The 19,704-nt window shown below is 45.3% G+C and overlaps 1 protein-coding gene across 1 annotated transcript in view; it reads left to right on the top strand.

Moving 5' to 3' along the window:
* PLXNB3 (plexin B3) overlaps window positions 1–19,704 on the top strand; it is a 93,999-nt gene that overhangs the window by 62,477 nt on the left and 11,818 nt on the right. The window contains exons 22-30 of the mRNA XM_087710859.1: window positions 3,475–3,692; window positions 6,070–6,248; window positions 7,982–8,048; window positions 11,117–11,435; window positions 11,977–12,080; window positions 13,040–13,127; window positions 14,233–14,402; window positions 15,700–15,860; window positions 16,002–16,149. Of these exons, the coding sequence (XP_087566985.1) occupies window positions 3,475–3,692; window positions 6,070–6,248; window positions 7,982–8,048; window positions 11,117–11,435; window positions 11,977–12,080; window positions 13,040–13,127; window positions 14,233–14,402; window positions 15,700–15,860; window positions 16,002–16,149 (1,454 nt within the window). The remainder of the gene's footprint in view (window positions 1–3,474; window positions 3,693–6,069; window positions 6,249–7,981; window positions 8,049–11,116; window positions 11,436–11,976; window positions 12,081–13,039; window positions 13,128–14,232; window positions 14,403–15,699; window positions 15,861–16,001; window positions 16,150–19,704) is intronic.

Raw genomic sequence — 19,704 nt, 5'->3', positions numbered from 1 at the left:
TCAAACCTCCTGGAAGGTGAAAACGGCCTCCCCAGCCTCCAGAGGCCCTCTGGAGGCTGGGAAGGGCCCGTTTCCAGCCTTCCTGAATGTCCGGTAGGCCCGTTTTGCGCCGTACCCCAGCCTCTGTGCACGCCCTACACTTGCCTACATCCAAAACGGGCTGCGTCGGGACACCTGGGAGGGGCGGGGTGGGCGGGGCCAGCCAGAAGTGGGATTTGGGGGTTCTCCAAACTTCACAAAATCTTATCTAGAGAATCTCCTGAACCCCGGCAAACCCCCAGCAGCCCACCCTTGAAGTGGCATCATCAGATGGTTTTTCGACTTATAACCACATCATTTAACGATATAGTTTCCAGTCCCAAATAGCATTGGTAAGCAAGGACTTCCTGCAAACTCTAAGGCTGCAGTCCAGACTTCTTTGAAATGTGGTGCTCTTACCAGTTGCCCTCTCTAAATATCTAGTTATTTAGATATTTAGGGAAAGCCTCAGTTAATATGGAGGCTTCTACTTCAGAGTAGGGAATTAGCACACATACTGTTAAATTAAGCGAGAGTTTATACAGGAATCCCTGTGATAGTATAACTAAGTGTTCCATCTGAAGCAGAAAAGGTGACAGTGCTTGCTTGACCTCCAAGTGGCTCCAGGTGTAACAGGCCAGAAAAGATGTGGCTTTTTTTTTTTAAAGAGGTCCCTGCAGGTAAGCAAGCACCTCCACCCTGGATCCAAAGAACCTTCCTGGCTTTTCCAAGCAAAGACCGAGCACTTCTATTGATCACCTTGTGAGAGACGTCGGCAGCATGAAAGTTCAATAAAGTAATAAATAGATAACTCCCGGAGATGATCATTGAATTGATTACCAGTGGAATGGCTTTGTTTTCCTGCCAAATTACAAATCCTTGGATATTGCACCTAAGAGACATTGTTTGCTCTAGTGCTGAGGATTCCACAGAGTTTGGAAGAAGCAGAGGGTGCTTGGAGGGTGGAAGAGGGAGAGGGAAACTACTGGATTCTTCATTTCCGTATCCTTTTTTGAGCACGTGCATTGCCCTTGCTGTGAAGAAAGGAGAGCAGGCAGAGCTTTTGAGAAACCGTGACCCGTCAAAACCGCGGACGACAAAATCGCGCTCGACGAAAGCGCGCATTTGACGTCATCACAGTACGACGAAAAAAATTAAAAATTGAAATAAAAATAAAATTAAAGCAAGCCGATTCACATAAAGGTAAGGGTTAGGGTTAGGGTTAGGGTTAGGTTAAGGGTTAGGGTTAGGGTTAGGGTTAGGTTAAGGGTTAGGGTTAGGTTTAGAGCATTAGGGTTACGTTTAGCGTTAGGTTAAGGATTAGCGTTAGGTTTAGGGTTAGGTTAAGGGTTAGGTTTAGGGTTAGGTTTAGGGTTAGGTTTGGGGGGGTTAGGGTAAGGTTTTCGCTTTATTTTTACATTTATCGATCACAGCGTGATGTTTTCGTCGCGCTGTGATGACGTCAAATGCGCGCTTTCGTCGAGCGCGATTTTGTCGTCCGCGGTTTTGTGGTGGAACCTTGAGAAACAGGCACTGTGCAAAGCAGTGCTCTAAAAGTTGTCCTGATTATGAATGATCCTTGTCTCTATGGTTACAAACAGAGGCTTTGCAATTCCACTTGGCTTTGCACTGGCTCCCCATTGGTCTCCGGACCCACTTCAAGGTGTTAGTCATTACTTTTAAAGCCCTACATGGTATTGGACCTGGCTACCTGAGAGACCGCCTCCTGCCATTCACCTCCCAATGACCAATAAGATCACACAGGTTGGGCCTCCTCCGGGTGCTGTCAACCGGACAATGCCGGCTGGCAGCTCCCCGAGGAAGGGCCTTCTCTGTAGCTGCGCCGGCCTTATGGAACGAGCTTCCCGCAGAGATCCGGACCCTTACCACTCTTCCGTAAAGCGACCAAGACCTGGCTGTTGATTAAAATCCAGCCCCACTTTTTTTGTTTTTTTTTTTGTTTTTTTTTTCCCCCTTCCTTTTTGGACCTTTTTTGTCCTTTTTGGCCTTCCCCCCTCCCCCCACCCTTTTTTTCTTTCTTTTCCCCTTCTCTTCTTGAACTTTTTTTTTTTTTGTCCTTTTTGGCCTCCCCCCCCTTCCCCCACCCTTTTTTTTTTCCCTCTCTCCCTTGTTTTACTTTGTTGTCTTTTGTTTTTTAAACCCTACCTTATTGTGGTGCTTATTAAATATACAATAGAGAGATATGGGATGTATAAACTTAGTAGGGATGCACCTGTGATTAAACGACATATTGTATGTGAAGATGGGTTTCCCCCCCCCCATTTTTTTTTCTCTCCATCCTCTCCCTTTCCCATTGTTGTCCATGTAATAAAAAATAAAAATAATTTATAAAATAAATAAATAAATAAATAAAATCCAGCCCCACTTGATTGAATGATTAGATTAGATTAGAAGGTTTATTTATATGCCGCCCTTTTCCCTGGGGGGACTCAGGGCGGCTCACAATCCAAAGGAAGGGGGGAAAAACAGACTTTTACATATAAGACAATACATGATTAAAACACAACATTCATACCATTCGGGTGGGTTACAATCTTTAGCCCCAGGCCTGACGGGATAGCCAGATTCTAAGGGCTGTGCGGAATGTCTGGAGGGTGGTGAGGGTACGAATCTCCACGGGGAGATCGTTCCATTGGGTCGGAGCTACCACCGAGAAGGCTCTCCTCCGCGTGGTTGCCAGTCGGCATTGACCAGCGGATGGAACTCGGAGGAGGCCTAATCGATGAGATCTAATAGGTCGTGTGGAGGTGATCGGCAGTAGGCGGTCTCTCAAGTACCCAGATCCACTACCATGGAGGGCTTTATAGGTGGCAAGTAGCACCTTGAAGCGTATCCGGAGATCGACAGGTAGCCAGTGCAGCTCGCGGAGGATAGGTGTTACGTGGGTGAAACGAGGTGCACCCACAATCGCTCGCGCGGCTGCATTCTGGACTAGCTGAAGTCGCCGAATACTCCTCACGGGCAGCCCCATGTAGAGCACATTGCAGTATTCCAGCCTAGAGGTCACAAGGGCACGAGTGACTGTTGTGAGAGCCTCCCGGTTCAGGTAGGGGCGCAACTGGTGCACCAGGCTACCACCGAGAAGGCTCTATGGATGATATCTTATTTTAAATAATTGTATTTTAAATATTTTTTATGTTTTGCTTTTGTTGTGAGCCGCCCAGAGTCCCTAGGGAGTGGGCGGCATACAAGTCTTATTAAAGGTGCAAAGTTGCAAAGTCCTGCTTAATTTTGGGGGGAGCTAGGCTGTTGCCAAAAAGGTATAGGGCTTGCACAGGTAAGGAGTGGAGGGAGAAAAATGACAGGCGGTTTACATACAGCATTTACTATTGTGAATGACTGGGTGCTGTGTGTTCCTTTTTCTTCCTCTTTAACCTTTTATCCTCCTTCCCTTCTGTCCCAACTTCCTGATCACCACTCCTTCCCTCGCTTCAGATCTCATGACTGAAATGACTGACTTGAGTGGGGAGCTGGAAGGCTCTGGGATCCCTTTCCTCGACTACAACACCTACGCCCAGCGTGTCTTCTTCCCGGCTCAGGGGGATGTGCCTCTGAGACGCGCGCTGGACCTGCCCGAGGGCCGTCGAGCCACCGTGGAGCAAGGCCTGGGACAATTCTCCAATCTGTTGAACAGCAAAGTCTTCCTGCTGACGGTGAGCACGCTGGGGGAAATGGGGACGTAGATATTCCGGAAAGCAGCCGAAGGACAGAATAGATCAGTGTTTCTCAACCTTGGCGACTTGAAGTCCTGTGGACTTCAACTCCCAGAATCCCCCAGCCAGCACAGCTGGCTGGGGAATTCTGGGACTTGAAGTCCACAGGACTTAAAGTTGCCAAGGTTGAGAAACACTGGAATAGATTCTCTGCCCCGATGGGAGCGGGATGGGTTTGGAAATTGGCTGTAAGTGGAAAGTCTCCCAATGTGAGCACAAAGACAAATCACAGGAAGCAAAGCTCCTATATGGACACCTCTTACTGTACCATTCAATATTGATATAAGGAGAGAACAACACAAAGCTGTACACTGATAGGAAGGGATCCTAGTCTTGGTCAGTGATGGCTAACCTTTTTGCCGCTGTGTGCCGAAAGCATAAGCGTGCAACAGCGCACACCCATAATGCAATGTGTGTGCCCCGTGTGCACCCTGCCCCCCCTGTGCATGCGTGCGTGACACACTCTCCCTCCCGCTGTGCATGTGTGCATGATCCCCCCACATGTGCCCCTGCACATGCGCGTGACCCACCATGTGTCCTATGCAGAGACCCGAAAACCAGCTGGCCGGCGAGAGGCACATACACATGCCTGGTGGAGCTGAGCTGGGGCAACAGCTCATGTGCCTGCAGAGGGCTCTGCGTGCCACCTGTGCCATAGGATTAGGATTAGGATTTATTTCATTTATATGCCGCCCTTTTCCCCGAAGGGCACTCAGGGCGGCTCACAATTCGGTCAGGGAAGGGGGTACAGACAGGGGATAAAAAGACGAAACATAACAATACACAATTTAAAAACACACAACAACCATACCATTCGAGGAGGGGGGCAACAGCTCTTTAGCCCCAGGCCTGTCGGAACAGCCAGGTTTTAAGGGCTTTGTTTGTTTGTTTGTTTGTAGTTTATTTATAGGCCGCCCTTTTCCCTGAGGGGACTCAGGGCGGCTTACAATCAAAAAAGGAAGGGGAGTGTAGGACAATACAAAAAAAGAAATGTGCACAAAGTAAATTAGACAATAAAACTCAACATTCACTCAGCATTCGGGAGGGGCGAAATAAGATTATCCCCAGGCCTGACGGGTTAGCCAGTTCTTAAGGGCTGTACGGAAGGCCTGGACGGTGGTGAGGGTACGAATCTCCACGGGGAGATTGTTCCATAGTGTCGGAGCCGCAACAGAGAAGGCTCTCCTCTGAGTAGTCGCCAGTCGGCACTGACTGGCGGATGGAATACGGAGGAGGCCAACTCTATGCGATCTGATGGGACGCAGGGAGGTAATTGGCAGAAGGCGGTCTCTCAAATAGCCAGATCCACTACCATGGAGCGCTTTATAGGTGGTGAGTAAGGCCTTGAAGTGCACCCGGAGACCAACAGGTAGCCAGTGCAGCTCACGGAGGATCGGTGTTATGTGGGCGAACCGTGGTGCGCCCACGATCACTCGCGCGGCCGCATTCTGGACTAGCTGAAGTCTTCGGATGCTCTTCAAGGGCAGCCCCATGTAGAGCACATTACAGTATTCCAGCCTAGAGATCACAAGGGCTCGAGTGACTGTTGTGAGGGCCTCCCGATTCAGGTAGGGCCTTTGTGGAAGGCCTGGAGGGTGGTGAGGGTTCGAATCTCCACGGGGAGCTCGTTCCAGAGGGTCGGAGCAGCCACAGAGAAGACCCTCCTCCGGGTAGTCGCCAGTCGGCATTGGCCGGCGCATGGAATTCGGAGGAGGCCTAATCTGTGGGATCTGATCGGTCTATTGGAGGCAATTGGCAGCAGGCGGTCTCTCAAGTAATAGGTTCTCCATCACGAGTCTAGGTGGTCATTTGGTATCTCCTAGATCAGGGCTGTCCAACTGGCAGCCCATGGGCCGGATGGGTCATGTGCAGGCCATGCTTGCCCCAACTCTGTAAAGGGGAAAAAAACAGAGTTGAGGCAGGCATGGCCTGCACATGACGCATCCGCTTGACACCCGTGTCCTAGATTCATCTGCAGGGAACGTCTGCATGTATTCTCCTCTGCTGCATCAATAATTGGTGGTTTAAACTTCAGCTTTGAGTGGTATTTCCATCCTTGGGCAGAGGATTCTGCAGAGTCTGATGCTTTCATCCAAATGGTGAAAGTAGTGTTGCACAATGGCAGCACAAGTTCTTTCGCCCCTTTTGTGCATGAAGGCCATGCCACAAAGCATATAGAGGAGGGATGGAAACTTCAGCAGGACACTCCCATAATCATTTGCCCCCTTCTCAGAAAAACCTCTGCCCTTGGGGCAGAAGAGACGTCTTCTGAGCCGTAGCATCAGAGCTGATCCTCTTCTCTCCCTGCCATTTGCAGTTAATCCGGACGCTGGAGGCCCAACCTACCTTCTCTCAACGAGACCGGTGTCATACAGCATCGCTCCTCTCTTTGGCTCTCCATGGGCGGCTGGAGTACTTGACGGACATCATGCAGACCCTGCTGAGTGATTTGGCTGCGCACTGTGTTGCCCGCAATCCTAAGCTCATGCTTCGCAGGTAGATCCTGGAGCAATCACACATAGATGCAATGTGTATTTGCATATGTATTTATTATTTTGTCAAATATATACAAGGTAGCAGGTATAAATATAAACATGGATATGAACGAAAGAGTTCCACCACAAAACCGCGTTCGACTAAAGCGCGCTTGACGAAACCGCGTAGCTGACATCATCACAGGGCGACAGCGCGGAGACAGAAGCACGCTGTAAACGCTAAACCTAAAATTAACCCCTAAACCTAAACCTAACCCCCCTAAACCTAATCCTAAACCTAACCCTAAACCTAACCCTTAACCTAACCCTAAACCTAACCCTTAACCTAACCCTAAACCTAATCCTAACCCTTAACCTAACCCTAAATCTAACCCTAACCCTTAACCTAACCCTAAACCTAACCCTAAACCTAACCCTAAACCTAACCCTAAACCTAACCCTAAACCTAACCCTTACCTTAACTTGAATCGGCTTGCTTTCAAAGCGCTATTTAAAGCGCCCTTCTTTCTCCGCGCTCGCTGTTGTCGCCCTGTTGATGACGTCAGCGACGCGATTTAATCGGGCGCGCTTTAGTCGAGCGCGGTTTTGTCGTGCCACGGAACGAAAGAAATGAATACAAGTAGATGGCGACAGTAGGCATGCTGGTGTGCTTATACACGCCCCCTTTATGGACCTCTTAGGAATGTTGTGAGGTCCAGAGTAGACAGTTAAAAATTAAAGCTAGAGGATGTAACAACAGAGTCAGATAGAGCATTCCAGGTGTTGACCACTCTGTTGCTGAAGTTGTATTCTATTGTGGGGAAAGATATCCTTCTTCTAAAATATCTTTTGATTAAGATTACTTCTGGGTGGGTTGATGCTCTCTTAATGTTACTAATCAGCAAGCCTTCTCTTTTTGATTCCTCATGGCTAGCAGTTGCAGCAAAAATTTACAAGTACATACCCCAAACAATTGGTGTGAATTAATGAAGAAATTAAATCTTAAACTGGAATGCCATTGACTGAAAAGAAATATGGTACAGTGAATGAAAAGATCCTCTGAGGATTATCTATCTGCTTTATATGAACATTATTTTTGTTTTTCACTGTTGTTTAAGCAGTGGTTATATACAAAAATATTGTCCTTAAAAGTTTGAAGTCTCATTCATACGGGATAATACAATACCAGATATTAGATATTTTGATCTCAAAAAGAATTTTCTTGAATTCAGTTAAGCCCCGTATTCATTCTTTTTCCCTAGACAAAAGCCTCAGGCAGTATACAGAGTTTATATTTTGAGTTAAGGCAGTTCTTGAGCAGCATATAGCTGATCCCTCTTCTCTCGGAGTTGGAACTGGCTCCAATATATCATGAAATACAGGTAGTCTTCAGGTTATGACCATTCTTTTGGTGAGAGTTCAAATGATGCTCAACAAATGGTACTTATGACATGTCCTTGTAGTGCCAGCCTAGGAGCATTCCTACAGTCACGTGATCAGTGGGGGGCAAGAAATTGGGAAGAAATGGTTAGATCAACATTTAACATCAGCAAACATGACTGCAGGAATTGCCATCACTAAGGATCATGGTCATGTGACATCACATTTTAAGATTGTGTTGCTTAGTAATGGCCCAATTTCCGTTACAAGTCAATAATTGAGTCCTTGGGAGAAGGGCGGCATATAAATCGAATAAAACTAAACCTAACCTAATAATTGCCTGCAACATTGTTAAACTCTGCAATTATTTCACAGGACAGAGACCATGGTGGAGAAACTACTGACCAATTGGATGTCCATCTGTCTCTATTCCTATCTCAAGGTAAGCACCGGGCACCATGCTGAATTGTAAAATCTAGATTTAAATCGGTTTGTTGGGGAGCAGGGCCGTGACCCGTCAAAAGCGCGGACGACAAAAGCGCGATCGACAAAAGCGCGCCTTTGATGTCATCACAGCGCGACGAAAAAGATCGAAAAATTCAAATAAAAATGAATAAAAATTAAATTAAAGCAAGCCGATTCACATAAAGGTAAGGTTTAGGTTTAGGGTTAGGGTTAGGGTTAGGTTAAGGGTTAGGGTTAGCTTTAGAGCGTTAGGGTTAGGTTAAGGGTTAGCGTTAGGTTTTTCGTTACTTTAACGGTTAGGTTTAGGGTTAGGTTTAGGTTTAGGTTAAGAGTTAGGTTTAGGGTTAGGTTTAGGGTTAGGTTTGGGGGGCTTAGGGTAAGGTTTTCGCTTTATTTTTACATTTTTTTAACTTTTTCGTCGCGCTGTGATGACGTCACAGCGCGCTTTTGTCGAGCGCGATTTTGTCCTACGCGCTTTTGTGGTGGAACCAGCAGGGCCAGGGGAATGGGTCTAGCTATGCAACATTGTGAATCCTTTGTGTAATGTGTTGCCATTTTGTTTCCTTACCTGTTTTAAACTCTTTTTGCCTGGTACTGAAATCTGTTTAAAATCTGAGAAACATCTTATCATGTTTCCTGTTTCTGGGCAGTCGAGCAACATCCTGTAAGGTGTTAACTTGATTTATTTCTGGCTTTTTAGTCTGCCAATTCTAAAAGAAATTTCTGTTTTCCCAGCTACCCCGCTGATTCTCACAACTTTCCCCCAGCGAGCAGAGGCCCTTGAGAATAGATTGTACTGAAAAACTGGCAAATAATCAATCTATAGCTTTTGTGTTGCCTGGACAGTTTGGATCTGGGTTTAATAATTTGACCATACCACACTGGTTTTCATTGCCCTCCCATGGAGAAATTCTCTGTGGATTATTTCCCCTCTATTTCATTCTTACTCTGCTTTCCAAAATCCTCCATTTGTGTGACTGCATTACTTTAGTTCATAGTAAAGTCGGCCTGCATCTTGGCAACCAATCTTTGGCAACCAATCTTTTCTGCTGCACCTTTTAATCTTGAACCTCACCTGTTTGCAAATTTTACTATAGCTTTTTTGTCACTTTCCTTCCTGTCATTCTCTGGTTTTCCTCCTCGGTATTCCCATCCGTCCATCGTTCTGAATTGCCAAAAAAATATTCACCAGCAGTAGGCAAAGAAGTCAAAAGAGATTGCCTTAGTTGCTACAAATGTAAATTATCTTTCTTTTCCCACACAATCAGTCTATTTTATACAACGGTCAGCCTTTCACTTCAGCACAAGTGAACATCTTTAAATGTAAACCATCTCCAATTCTACAGCATGAAAGTTCTTTGAATCTGATAAGTCATGCAACTTAGGTGAATTTGTCTGCTATTTGCTTATTTTGCTTATTTGCACAGCATATTCAGATACCAATCATGTTATTAAAGCCGAGGTGGCGCAGTGGTTAGGGTGCAGTACTGCAGGCCACTTCAGCTGACTGTTATCTGCAGCTCAGCGGTTCTAATCTCACCGGCTCAAGGTTGACTCAGCCTTCCATCCTTCCGAGGTGGGTGAAATGAGGACCCAGATTGTTGGGGGCAATATGCTGACTCTGTAAACCGCTTAGACAGGGCTGAAAGCCCTATGAAGCGGTATATAAGTCTAACTGCTATTGTTATTGCTATTGCTATTACATTGCCATGCTTTAAATTAGAAATTCTTAAAACTGTAGGGTTGGTCCCACCTTATTTCCTTTGTATGCCTTTTCTTTCTCTTTTTTCTTTCATTATTACCAATTTCTTCCTTTTTTATGATAAGTCATATTATTACAATTCTGGTCACAATAATAACTGACTGATTAGCAGTGTATTCTGCTTTGAATTGGAATTATGCAAATAATCTAAGTTTTTCCATGAGCTAGTGAAAATCTTGTCTATCCCTTTTGCTGGTTATTACACCTTTCATAAATGCTCTCATTGATGGATGCCGATTTTTATTTAAAAGATAATATCACTGTGTTTTGTGCTTGATCAGAATGCTTGAAAATGGTCTGTTTAAATATAATTTTTTTTTTCAAAGTCAGTACAGATAGTCCTAGACTTACATGGAGCCCAAAATTTCTGTTACTAAGTGAGACATTGTTAAGTGAATTTTGCCCCAATTTACAATATTACTTGTCACAATTGTTAAGTGATTCGTTGCAGTTGGTAAGTTAGTAACATGGAGCCAAGGTGGTGCAATGGTTAGGGTGCAGTACTGCAGGCCACTTCAACTGACTGTTATCTGCAGCTCAGCGGTTCTAATCTCACCGGCTCAAGGTTGACTCAGCCTTCCATCCTTCTGAGGTAGGTGAAATGAGGACCCAGACTGTGGGGGTGATATGCTGACTCTGTAAACCGCTTAGAGAGGGCTGAAAGCCCTATGAAGCGGTATATAAGTCTAACTGCTATTGCTAACATGGTTGTTAAGTGAATCCAGTTTCCCCATTGACTTCGCTTGCCAGAAGGACACAAAATGTGATCACATGATCCCGGGACACTGCAACTGTCGTAAACACGAGTCAGTTGTCAAGCATGTGAATTTTGATCACATGACCACCATGGGTTACAGCCGCAATGGTTCTAAGTGTGAAAAACTGTCATAAGTGCCATAACTTTGAAAAAAAAAACAGTTGTAAGTTGAGGACTACACCTGTATCTGGACCTCCCGAGGGAACCTAGTGCTTGCTAGGTATACTGCATCAATAGCAATAGCAATAGCAGTTAGACTTATATACTGCTTCATAGGGCTTTCAGCCCTTTACAGAGTCAGCATATCGCCCCCACAGTCTGGGTCCTCATTTTACCCACCTCGGAAGGATGGAAGGCTGAGTTAACCTTGAGCCGGTGAGATTTGAACCGCCAAACTGCAGGTAGCAGTCAGCTGAAGTGGCCTGCAGTGCTGCACTCTAACCACTGCGCCACCTCGGCTCTGAGGTGCAGGGATTGTTTCAACTGCAGAGAAGCAGATTCATCCACTCTGTCTTTCCTGCTGCAGGAGGTAGCTGGTGAGCCCTTGTACATGCTCTTCCGCGCCATTAAGTACCAGGTGGATAAAGGCCCGGTGGATGCTGTGACAGGCAAGGCCAAGCGGACTCTGAATGACAGCCGGCTGCTCCGAGAGGATGTAGAATATCGGCCTCTCACTCTCACAGTCTTGGTGCGGGGAGGGCCTGGTGGAGGGGCCGAAACACAGCGTATCCCAGCCCGTGTCCTCGACACCGATACTATCACCCAAGTGAAGGAAAAAATCTTGGACCAGGTGTTCAAGGGTGTGCCTTTCTCCCAGCGGCCCTCCGTGCATTCTCTCGACTTAGGTAAGATACTTCCTTCCTTTAGTCATCCCAATTAAATGAGGTTGGCTAATTTATTTGCATAGTTTAGAGTTTAGAGTAGTTTATTTATATGCCGCCCTTTTCCCTGGGGGGACTCAGGGCGGCTTACAATTCGAAAGGAGGGGAAAACAAACAGATTAACACATAAGACAGTACATCATTAAAAGCACAACATTCATACAATTCGGGTGGGTTACGGTCTTTAACCCCAGGCCTGACGGGATAGCCAGGTTTTAAGGGCTGTGCGGAAGGTCTGGAGGGTGGTGAGGGTACGAATCTCCACGGGGAGATCGTTCCATAGGGTCGGAGCTGCCACCGAGAAGGCTCTCCTCCGCGTGGTTGCCAGTCAACATTGACCGGCAGATGGAACTCGGAGGAGGCCTAATCTATGGGATCTAATTGGTCGAGTGGTGTTGTGTACTAGATTGTAGCTGCACAGACTGTGCCGTTTGGGGCAAAGGGGAAGACATGGAAGTGCGAGTCTCTCTTACCTGTTACTTTTCCCCCTCCCGCCCACCCTCAGAATGGCGCTCAGGCGTTGCTGGCCATCTGACCCTTTCAGATGAGGACCTGACTTCCGTCATGCAGAACCAGTGGAAGAGGCTCAACACGTTGCAACATTACAAGGTACAGCGAGCGTCCCCCCCCTTCCACCGGGTGCCGGTGTGGTGGGGCCTGCGGGGCTGCAACGAGCGCGGAAGGCGCTTAGGCAGCCAGGCAAAAAGGGTGTGAAACTGAGGTAGAAGAGGCAAAAAATAAAGAAATTCGTGTAAAATCTAGAAAGGAGAAAAAAATACTACAAAAATACTAAACCAAAAACTAAATTACTGGAGAGTCAGTGGATAGCTCCTGCTAGGCTGAAGACTGAGGTTAATCTGGGGAGTCACCAGGAGGAACAGAGGGAGTGTCCTCAGATTTACCTCAGTCTCCAGGCAATTGGGCCGTAACAATACCCATTCGGTGACTCCTCCCACACCCCACCTCGGAGACCCAGTGGAAGAGGCTCAACACGTTGCAACATTGCAAGGTTCAGCGAGCAAACGAGATGGCAGTGAAGAAAAGAATTGGGAGGTGGGGGGGGGGGCAGAGGCTGGGGCGGAACTATTTGCATTCCCCAATCTTATTTCCCCAGTTTCCCAGTTTTAAGAATATGCCATCAAATTTCAGCAGCAAAAAATGAAGAAAATCCAAGTCTTCAGTTTTACTCAACCCTGACAAGGGAAATGGGTATCTTAAGCTTCCATGGGGCTTAGTACTGCAGGGGCATAGCGTTTGCTAATTCTAAACTGGAAATCCCTCCCTCAATCAGAAAAACTTTGCCTCCCCTCCCTCTTACTACTTTTCTGCAGACCTGGGCATCTTAAAAACATAAAATGCAGCCCTTGCAAGATAACTATTCTACCTACAACTACCTACCTTAGAGAGGATTAGCTCTCTAGATCAGGGGTCTCCAAACTTGACGACTTTAAGACTTGTGGATTTCAACTCGCAGAATTCCTCAGCCAGCAATTGGAATGCTAACTGACACAGCCACGCTGCTGTGCTTCACCATTTCTCATTGTGGTCCTCTGTTCCTCTTTCCGCAGGTTCCTGATGGGGCCACAGTCAGTCTTATTCCCCGCCTTCACAATGACATTTCCCAAGGCACAGGTCAAAGCTTCTTCTCTGGAGAAAGTGAGTGTCTCTCAAAGCAAAGGCGTGGCTGTGTTCACGCACTGTTTGTAAGCCATAATGTGGGTTCTTCGGTGGTTAAAATGGACCCAGCCAATTCTGGAATACAATTGAACAAAGGCAGAATCAAGATCGTGTGAAGTGTTAATACTACTTTATAATGCCTTGGTAAGGCCACACTTGGAATACTCCATTCAGTTCTGGTCGCCACGATGTAGAAAAGATGTGGAGACTCTAGAAAGAGTGCAGAGAAAGGCAACAAAGAGGATTAGGGGACTGGAGACTAAAGCATATGAAGAACGGTTGCAGGAACTGAGTATGTCTAGTTTAATGAAAAGAAGGACTAGGGGGAGACATGATAGCAGTGTTCCAATATCTCAAGAAGCAATGGGTGGAAACTAATCAAGGAGAAAAGCAACTTAGAACTGAGGAGAAATTTCCTGCCAGTTGGAACAATTAATCAGTGGAACAACTTGCCTCCAGAAGTTGTAAATGCCCCAACACTGGAAGTCTTTAAGAAGATGCTGGATAGCCATTTGTCTGAAACGGTATAGGGTTTCCTGCCTAGGCAGGGGCTTGGACTGGAAGACCCCCAAGGTCCCTTCCAACTCTGCTATTGTATTATTGTAAAAACATTTGGTTTTGAACCATTAGTGCCATATGTAACATGATATCTTCTCTACCATCCAACACTGCTTAACACCAGTATCTGTATTGTCTGAAGAATAATGGGAGTTGTCATTCAACACATCAGGAGGGCACCAGAAAGCATAAATCATTCCTCCTATTTGTAATGTTTTGAGATTCCCAGACGTTTCACTACACAGATAAGTAACATTATCAACAGTGATTATGTAGATTCCTTCTGCGATCCAGGCCTCTGTCTACCTTGTTTTTGGCTGCAGTGCCCACCCCAAAGGCTTCCTGAGCCTCCTTCCTATAGGCCTCATTCTTTCCTTCACACTTTTGATGGAGCTTACTGCTCTTACCCAAGATTGGGGTACGGAGAATTCTTACATCCCAAAGGCAAGATGGCTGTCAGGAGAATGTGGCAAAGGAGGGATTGGCTTGTCTTACAGCCAGATGAATCTCCCTGCTTCCCTTCCAGACACCCCAATGCTAGAGGACGGAGACGAGGGGGGGCTACGCCTCTGGCACCTGGTAAAGCCCACAGAAGAACCAGAAGCCACAAAGCAGCAGCAGGGCCGGCGCAGCAGCCTACGGGAGCGGGCCAAGGCTATTCCTGAGATCTATCTCACACGCCTGCTTTCCATGAAGGTAAGAGGCAAGCATGGTGTTTTTAAAATGCATCCCATTCAGTCCTCAAAAGCACATAGCCTTAGACCAGTGCCTTCGCAATGAGGATTCCCAAGAGCTTATCAAGACAAGGAGGAAAGAGAAACCAGCTTCCCTGAGAGGTAGCAGTTCATACTATGTCTTTCCCTCTATGTGATGACGCTGTTTAGCTCTGCATTGTATCCCAATGGCGCAGTGGTTAAATGGAGCACTGCAGGCTACTTCAGCTGACTGCAGTTCTGCAGTTCGGCTGTTCAAATCTCACCGGCTCAGGGTTGACTCATCCTTCCATCCTTCCGAGGTGGGTAAAATGAGGACCCGGATTGTTGTTGGGGGCAATATGCTGACTTTGTAAACCGCTTAGAGAGGGCTGAAAGCCCTATGAAGCGGTATATAAGTCTAACTGCTATTGCTATTGCTATTTAGGGTAAATGAGGAGACCATGCAAACAGCTAAAGTATAACCTGACTGTGATAAGGCACAGGAACACAATCATGAGAACAATTGAAAATTAAATTCTGAGAATTTGGCTTACTCAGACAGATGTTTCTTAACAAAGATAAGAACTGCAAAGTTTAAACAAAATTATTCGCCAAAGAGCAACTGGATAGACAAGATCTCTCCTTATGGATCAGCTCTTGGATTAAAAAAAAACTGGAAAGAGTAGAACATGCTATTAAATCAGCTGGGGCTTTCTAGAGGTTGCAAGTTTCAGGAATGCAGTGATGATGTTGTAATACGTGCAACTTTTAAATATTGGAATTTTGATGGTATTTTGCATGTTTTTGTCAGGCCTGCAATTATATTCCTTTTAGAATTTTGGCCTGCCACACTTTCTCTTATTTCATTATGCTGTTTCATTAGTATAGTCGATGGGAGTGGGGAATAGCAGGAGTAGGATTGTGGAATGTATTGTTTTCATTCTTTACTAGAAGCCAAGGTCATCTTTTGTCTCCGCACTTTTACACCTGACCGGAAGCAGCTGGGTGTGGATGCCAGTGTGGAAGAAGAAGATTGGACCATGTGATGGATTGTGGGTGTGGGGACAAGATCATGAACTTTTAACTGGGTGGAATTCTGATGTCATTTCCAGAATTGGGATTAACACATATGTGCCTAAGATGTCTGCTTTATTAAATTGGAACTTTAAGGATCGTTAAGCCTTGGACTCTGATTTAATTCTACATGATACTTGGAACGCTGACAGTTTTGTTAATTGAAAAAAAAGGCAGCAGCATGTCTCTAAGACCCTTTCCCTCCTCCTTTTGACCCTCCATAGGGAACACTACAGAAGTTTGTGGATGATGTGTTCCAGGCAGTGCTGAGTGTAAACCGCCCCGTACCAATTGCTGTCAAGTATCTATTTGACCAGTTGGATGAATTGGCAACAAGGCATGGGGTTACTGAACCCGAGACTTTGCATATCTGGAAGACCAACAGGTGAGATTTGCACGGGCTAATCGATGGCAGATTTGCTCAAGATTGGAGGAAGATCGGGGTTTCAAAGGCTGAAGATTAGCAGATGGAAGATGTCACAGACCCCCTCAATTTTAACATATTTTTTTCTTCCACCTATCTCAGTCTACTGCTGCGCTTCTGGGTGAACACACTCAAGAACCCACAATTCATTTTCGATGTGCGTGTCTCTGATAATGTGGACGCAAATCTCACGGTCATTGCTCAGACATTTATTGATGCGTGCACAACCGCTGAACACAAAGTTGGCAGGGTAAGTCTGCATATATGTACATGGAGTAAACAGGGAGGGAGATGTGAATTTGAGTGCGTTTGATGTTAGCGTGCTTCACTTAGGTGAATCAGGGCTACCTACTACTGTTTTGTTTCACACCAAACAGAATAATGAAGTCTTGCACAAATCTAGTATCTTCCAGGAAGATCAAGCTATAATTCCATTGCCTCAATCTGCATAACCAAAAGGAAGAATTCTAATTGTAAACAGGTACAATGAAGGGAACTTAGTTTGGGAATGCTAAGAGGGCATCATACATTTGATAATCTGACTTCTTATCAAAATCATTTCTTCCAGACATTTAACTCCCACATTAGTCTTACCATTTCTGGAAGCAGCAGTTAAAGAGACATTGAGTTATTGGGTACTTTCTCAAATGGCTGCAGCTATGGGTGGCTTGAGCTAGTGGCTCAAGTTTTATTTTTGCTTACACTTTTATTTATAGTTCTTTATTTATGCTTACACTTTTATTAATTTATGATAGAAGCCAGTTTGAGAGGTTCTTTCTGGACAAAATTCTCTGTTTCATGATGGTCATATTATTTTTAAATAATGCCTAGTGTTGTGGCCTGGCAGGAGGTGTTAGAGCTGTCGCCAGACTCCGACAGTGAGGGGGCTTATGAGTCAGTCTTGGAGGAGGTGGAGGACCCTGGACAGGGTGTCGACTCCGAGCAGGCCAAGGAGAGACTGGGTAGCCACCAGGTGGCGGCGGAGCCTTGGATCAGAGAGAGTGTTCAGGGAAACACTTGTGAGTTTTTGCAGGATGCACCCCGTCGAAGAGTTACTCGACGGAAGGAACAACTGAGTACTTACAGGAGATGATTGCGAGCAGCTGTTGTTCATTGGGATCCTCTCCTGAGTATAAAGGGAACTGTTTGTGCCACGCCCTGGTGGCAGACGTCAACGTTCTCGTTCTCGTTTGCGGTCACAAATCGAGAGAAACCAATTTGGATAAGCGGCTTGATGAGAGAAGCCTGTTTGCAGTGCTGCGTGAGTTATAGGACTTTTGCCAGAGCGATTATCTTTGTTTATTTTGGGCTCGCAGCCAACAAGATCCTGGACTGATTAAAACATTCTTTCGTACGTCTGTTTTGGCTTTCGTTCCTGAACGGAGAAGGGGGGGGGTCAGAACAGCCTAGTGTATCTACCTATCGTGTGATAACATTTATCTGAGTTGGTTTCATTATCTGTTCCTGGAGGCAACAAGTGAAGTCTTCCTTGTTTGTTGTAACCCTCCTCCACATAACTAATTTAGACCCCTAAAGACTCCACCTTGTCAATGATCACTCAGCTGATTAATACTTCCTTAGAAGAGGCTATGGTGAAGTCAAGACTCTTATCTTTGGACTGGATCAGTTTTAACAACTATCAGCTGTTGTTCAGCATTCCACATTTAGTCCAACTGGCGAAGAAGATAGTGGTGCTATATCTTAGAGAAAGCAGATTATATTTCTTGATTTTTCTGGATTGCTTGGTGGCTTTTGAGAATTATGGGAGAGCCCTTTTGGGCTTGTGGTCTTCTTTTGCAGTAATTCCATTCCAATCTTTTCAAAGACTGCAAGAAAATAGTCCTGGATATTTCTGCTCACATCCTTAGCAATTGTTGGCAGTTCTGCAAAGTTCTCTCTTGTCTACCATAGTATTTGATATAAAGCTGCCAGGATAATTCACAAGTTTGATCCTAATGGACATCAATATACAAATAATACCCTTTTAAAGCTTTACTTTCCTGCAAGTTTAGCATTAGCTGGCTACAGAGCTTCTAAATGCTTCGGGTAAAATCTAACAGAAATTAAACTAAACTCGGAGAGTCAGTGGATAGCTCCTGTTAGGCCGAAGACTGAGGTTAATCTGGGGAGTCACCAGGAGGAACAGAGGGAGTGTCCTCAGATTTACCTCAGTCTCCAGGCAATTGGGCCGTGAGAATACCCATCCAGTGACTCCTCCCACGCCCCACCTTGGAAACGCATTCTGTATGACAGAACAAGATAAACCTAAATGCAAATAAGATAGTGTTGCTATTGATTCTGGAGTCTGGGTTTCAAGATTTGGGAAATATGCCTGTCCTGAATAGGGTACACCCTCCCATAAGAATACAGGTTTTCTTAAATTACACATTTGACATTGGATAGCAACATAACATCTGTGGCAGGGAAAACTATCATCTTTAGCTGATGAACTGGATGTATCCCTACCTGGGAGGAGAGAAACCTGGTTTTGGTGATTTCTGCTGATTCCTCAATATTGAATTCCTGTAATATACTGACTCTGCCAGTTGATATGGGATACTAATAGGGACACTGAATGTTGGAGATGGCTGATAAATTACCAAGGAAGATGCCGCCACTGTACCAATTTTATGTTCTGTTTCTTACCTTTGTACCCAATATATTTAATATTTTACATTTATGATTTTAATTTCTAAGCTGCCAAGAGTTAGCAATAGCAATAGCAATTAGACTTATATACCGCTTCATAGGGCTTTCAGCCCTCTCTAAGTGGTTTACAGAGTCAGCATATCGCCCCCACAGTCTGGGTCCTCATTTCACCCACCTCGGAAGGATGGAAGGCTGAGTCAACCTTGAGCCGGTGAGATTAGAACTGCTGAACTGCAGATAATAGTCAGCTGAAGTGGCCTGCAGTACTGCACCCTAACCACTGCGCCACCTCTGCTTTGCAGAATGAGACGAGTGGCACGTACATTTAATAAATTATATAAATATGCGTATACTTATGAAGGTAGATACAAGCGAATGCCCAGATTATCAGATCCTGGCATAATTCCTTATGCAATTGTTTTTCTTAAAAAGAATATTAGAGCCTTATGTAGGGGAAGTAAACGCCCAATGAACAAGCAGGTTTCAGGAAAGGCAAGATGGCTAATGAAGAGAGTGAAATGTATTAAGCAGGCTGACTGGTTATAGCAAGGCTTTCTGGGGAGCCATTACAAGTGAACAAAGAGGTTCTGTTAAAACTGAGTTTTGGGAAACAAAATGGTTCAGCATAGCGATGGGACTAAGAGAAAGGCAAGAATGCATATTAACCCAACGGTAGGAATAGAACACAGCTGGAATTACAACTGGAGGGCAAAACATTTAGTGGTTTGTGATACGTAGATGGTACTGTTTGTAGCTGGTGGTAAAGGAAAATGATAGATAGCCTTACTTTCCTGTTTTTAAGAATAAGTTAAAATTGGCATTATGCTAGAAAAGTAAAAAAAACCTATGGATGATTGATTATGTGCCATCGAGTCATTTTTGACTCCTAAGTAATGACAAAGATAATCCCCATGATATTTTTGTCTTAGTTGGTTTTGGCTTTCTTCCCTTCTTGGCAATTTTCACAATTTGTTCTGACATCCAGTTTGCTTTCTTCCCTCTGTATTTTTGGCAGTCTAAGTTCATGCTATAATTCCTCCGGTTCTTTAGCAGTGAGGTTCAGGACTTCAGAGGGATTCCCGACGGTTTCCTTGACCCAGGGATGAAGCAGTGACAAACTTAGGTTAGCAAGTTTATGTCTGAAAGTGACAATTCT

Source organism: Thamnophis sirtalis, unplaced genomic scaffold (genome assembly GCF_051295495.1).
Source record: "Thamnophis sirtalis isolate CommonGarterSnake01/CBP01778 unplaced genomic scaffold, rThaSir2_p1.2 scaffold_3, whole genome shotgun sequence".
Classification (NCBI taxonomy): domain Eukaryota; kingdom Metazoa; phylum Chordata; class Lepidosauria; order Squamata; family Natricidae; genus Thamnophis; species Thamnophis sirtalis.
This window is presented reverse-complemented; position numbering and strand designations above follow the sequence as displayed.